This window comes from Apus apus, chromosome 22, assembly GCF_020740795.1.
Source record: "Apus apus isolate bApuApu2 chromosome 22, bApuApu2.pri.cur, whole genome shotgun sequence".
Classification (NCBI taxonomy): domain Eukaryota; kingdom Metazoa; phylum Chordata; class Aves; order Apodiformes; family Apodidae; genus Apus; species Apus apus.
Genome location: NC_067303.1, coordinates 128441 through 130887, shown reverse-complemented (window position 1 = coordinate 130887; position 2447 = coordinate 128441). Strand labels below are relative to the sequence as shown.

At 51.1% G+C, this 2447-nt stretch overlaps 1 protein-coding gene across 1 annotated transcript; it reads right to left on the bottom strand.

The window, feature by feature from the left end:
* Positions 1-548: 548 nt before the first annotated feature.
* On the bottom strand, positions 549-1428 carry LOC127393461 (olfactory receptor 6B1-like; the record flags this gene model as incomplete). Its single annotated transcript, XM_051638545.1, is given in 3 exon segments — positions 549-893; positions 896-1324; positions 1327-1428. Coding segments are annotated over 3 exon segments (876 nt in total), but the record flags the coding sequence as incomplete, so codon positions are not given.
* Positions 1429-2447: the final 1019 nt, after the last annotated feature.

The window sequence follows — 2447 nt, the reverse complement described above, 5'->3', positions numbered from 1 at the left end:
CCCCTTGCCAGTCCATAAGTGCTCTGAGTCTTTAACCCTTCTAAAGATGCCCCTGATGAGCTATCAGTAAGCATAAGTGTCCCCTAGTGTCCCCCACCAAGCAGGAAATCAGGGTGGAGACCAGGGCTTTCTGCCTCTGTTTGGCTCCTCATCCCCACACACCTCGAGTCGCCCAAGTCAGAGATGAACAGCACCAGAGAACACCAGAGACAATGCCAAGATGCTGGCACTTGGGAAGAGAATCACAGAATCATAGAGCTCCTCGTTCAACCTTAGTTTCTCTTTTATCTCCACAGAAAAACCTGTCATCCAATGGGCATATACGCAATTTTATTCATGGTCATGATACACACAAGCGGGGACTTTCCCACAGCCTCTTCTAAATAAGACAAAAAGATCTCAGAGGAACTGGATCCTCCATTATCCTTAATTTTTCACAAACATCCATGAGGCACCTGGAGAGTACCTGGGATGCAGCACATGCTTTCCCACACTTCATCCTCAGTGGTTCCCGGAAGGACCATTCCTACCCCATGATGCAACGCATACTACAGAGTCTGGGTGAAGGCCAGGGCTTCCCTGAGTCCTTTCCTCAGGGCCTCCCTGACCTCCCTTTTCCTCAGGCTGTAGATGAGGGGATTGACCGGAGGTGTAATGACAGTGTAGAAGAAGAAGAACACTTTGCTGAGCTGCTGCACTGGGGCTGTTCTGGGCAGGACAAGGACAGCAAAGAGGAAGCCGTAGAAAACAGTGATGTTGGTGAGGTGAGAGGAGCAGGTGAAAGCCTTCTGCTTTCCTGTGTTGGATAGGATCCTCAGGATGGCAGCTATGATGCACATATAGGACACCAGCGTGAGTAGGAAGAGGAAGATTACATTTGAAAAGCCAAAGAGCAAGCAGCAAGCATGGCCATGCTGGTGTCACTGCAGGCAAGCTCCAGCAGTGAGGCAAAGTCACCAAAGAAGTGGTTGATCATCTTGGGGACACAGAACTGTAACTGGGGCAGGAGAGAAGTCAGTATAGTAGAAATCATCAATCCCAGCAGCCAAGAACCAGCCGCCAGCTGTAGACAGACCTTCCAGGTCATGAGGCTTATGTAAAGCAAGGGTTGGCATATGGCTAAGTACCACTCATAGGACATGGCTATCAGCAAGTAACACTTGGTCGTTGCAAAAGCAGCAAAGAATTAGAACTGAGCCACACAGGCATGAGCAGAGATGGTCCTGTCCCCAGTCAGGAAGCTGGCCAGTAGGCAGGGCAGGGTGGTGGAGCTGTAGAAAGTCTCCAAGGAGGAGAGATTGCCCAGGAAGAAGTATGTGGCTGTGTGGGAGTGTGCAGGTGCTGCTCTGTCCCCACCAGCACAACAATGAGGATGTTCCCAACCCCAGTCACCAAGCAGATGATGAGAAAGAGAAGGAAGAGTACAGCCTAGGGCAGGGGAATGTTTCCCATTCCCACCAGGAGGAACTCCAATAGTGATGTCCCATTTTCCCCTCCTTCTTTCTCCATCACCATCACAGTTTGGTCTTAAGAGGGAGACATTTAATAAAGAGCATCTCTGTACTTGCTTTAGAAAGAATGTGGGAATGGTCCTTTAAAGAGGACTTGGAATGAGAACAGCAAGTGACTCTGTGCTACTGCAGATAACATGGATGGTCCTGTGAAGGGCTCCTTGCCTGGGAAAGGGGAAAAACAGGTTTTCCTAGATGAGATCCTACTTTTGCCCATGTCCATGGGCTTCACAGTGTTGTTGTGAGCCCGTTTCCTCTTTGGCATTCCCAAAGAAAGTCCTTCCACTGTAGCCAAGAGCACTGTGCCTCCTGTCCTCAAGGTTGTCCCCTGAGCACCTGGCTGACACTGGAAGGACAGAGAGCCCTTTGCTCTGAGGCAGGAAAGCTGTGCCTCAGAGAGGCAAAAGGTACCTTCCTCTTCCCTGCAGGGTCCCCAAGCACTGCTCTGCGAGGCCAAACACATATCCTTATCCCCCAGACAGACAGGCCCAGGCAGGGTGAGGAGTCTCAGCCCTTCTTTTAGAGGCAATACCCCTTCTCCTGCCACCCCTAGCACAGTCCAGGTCAGGGGTTAAAATAGGAGATGTGCAAGGACTGTGTGGTGGCATTGGATGAGGGAACACCTCAAAGCTACTAATTTGAAGCTCTTGAGGGAGAAGAGGTGATCTTGTGCAGGGGGAACGGGCAATCCCCTTGGCAAAGACTCACTGGCTAAAGAACAACCCCCAGACTTGCCTCAGCACCTTCATCACCTACTTGCACTCTCCAGTGTAATGGGGTGACCTCTGTGCTGACAATGCTGGAGAGTGAAGACCATGGCCAGGGTCTCACCCTTTGCCTCTTCCCCACGTTGGTCTTTCCTTCCCTTGGTCTACTCCCAAACTCTGACCCAGGACTGGGGCTTGTTCTGCCCTTGCAGCTTTCTCTCAGCAGCTC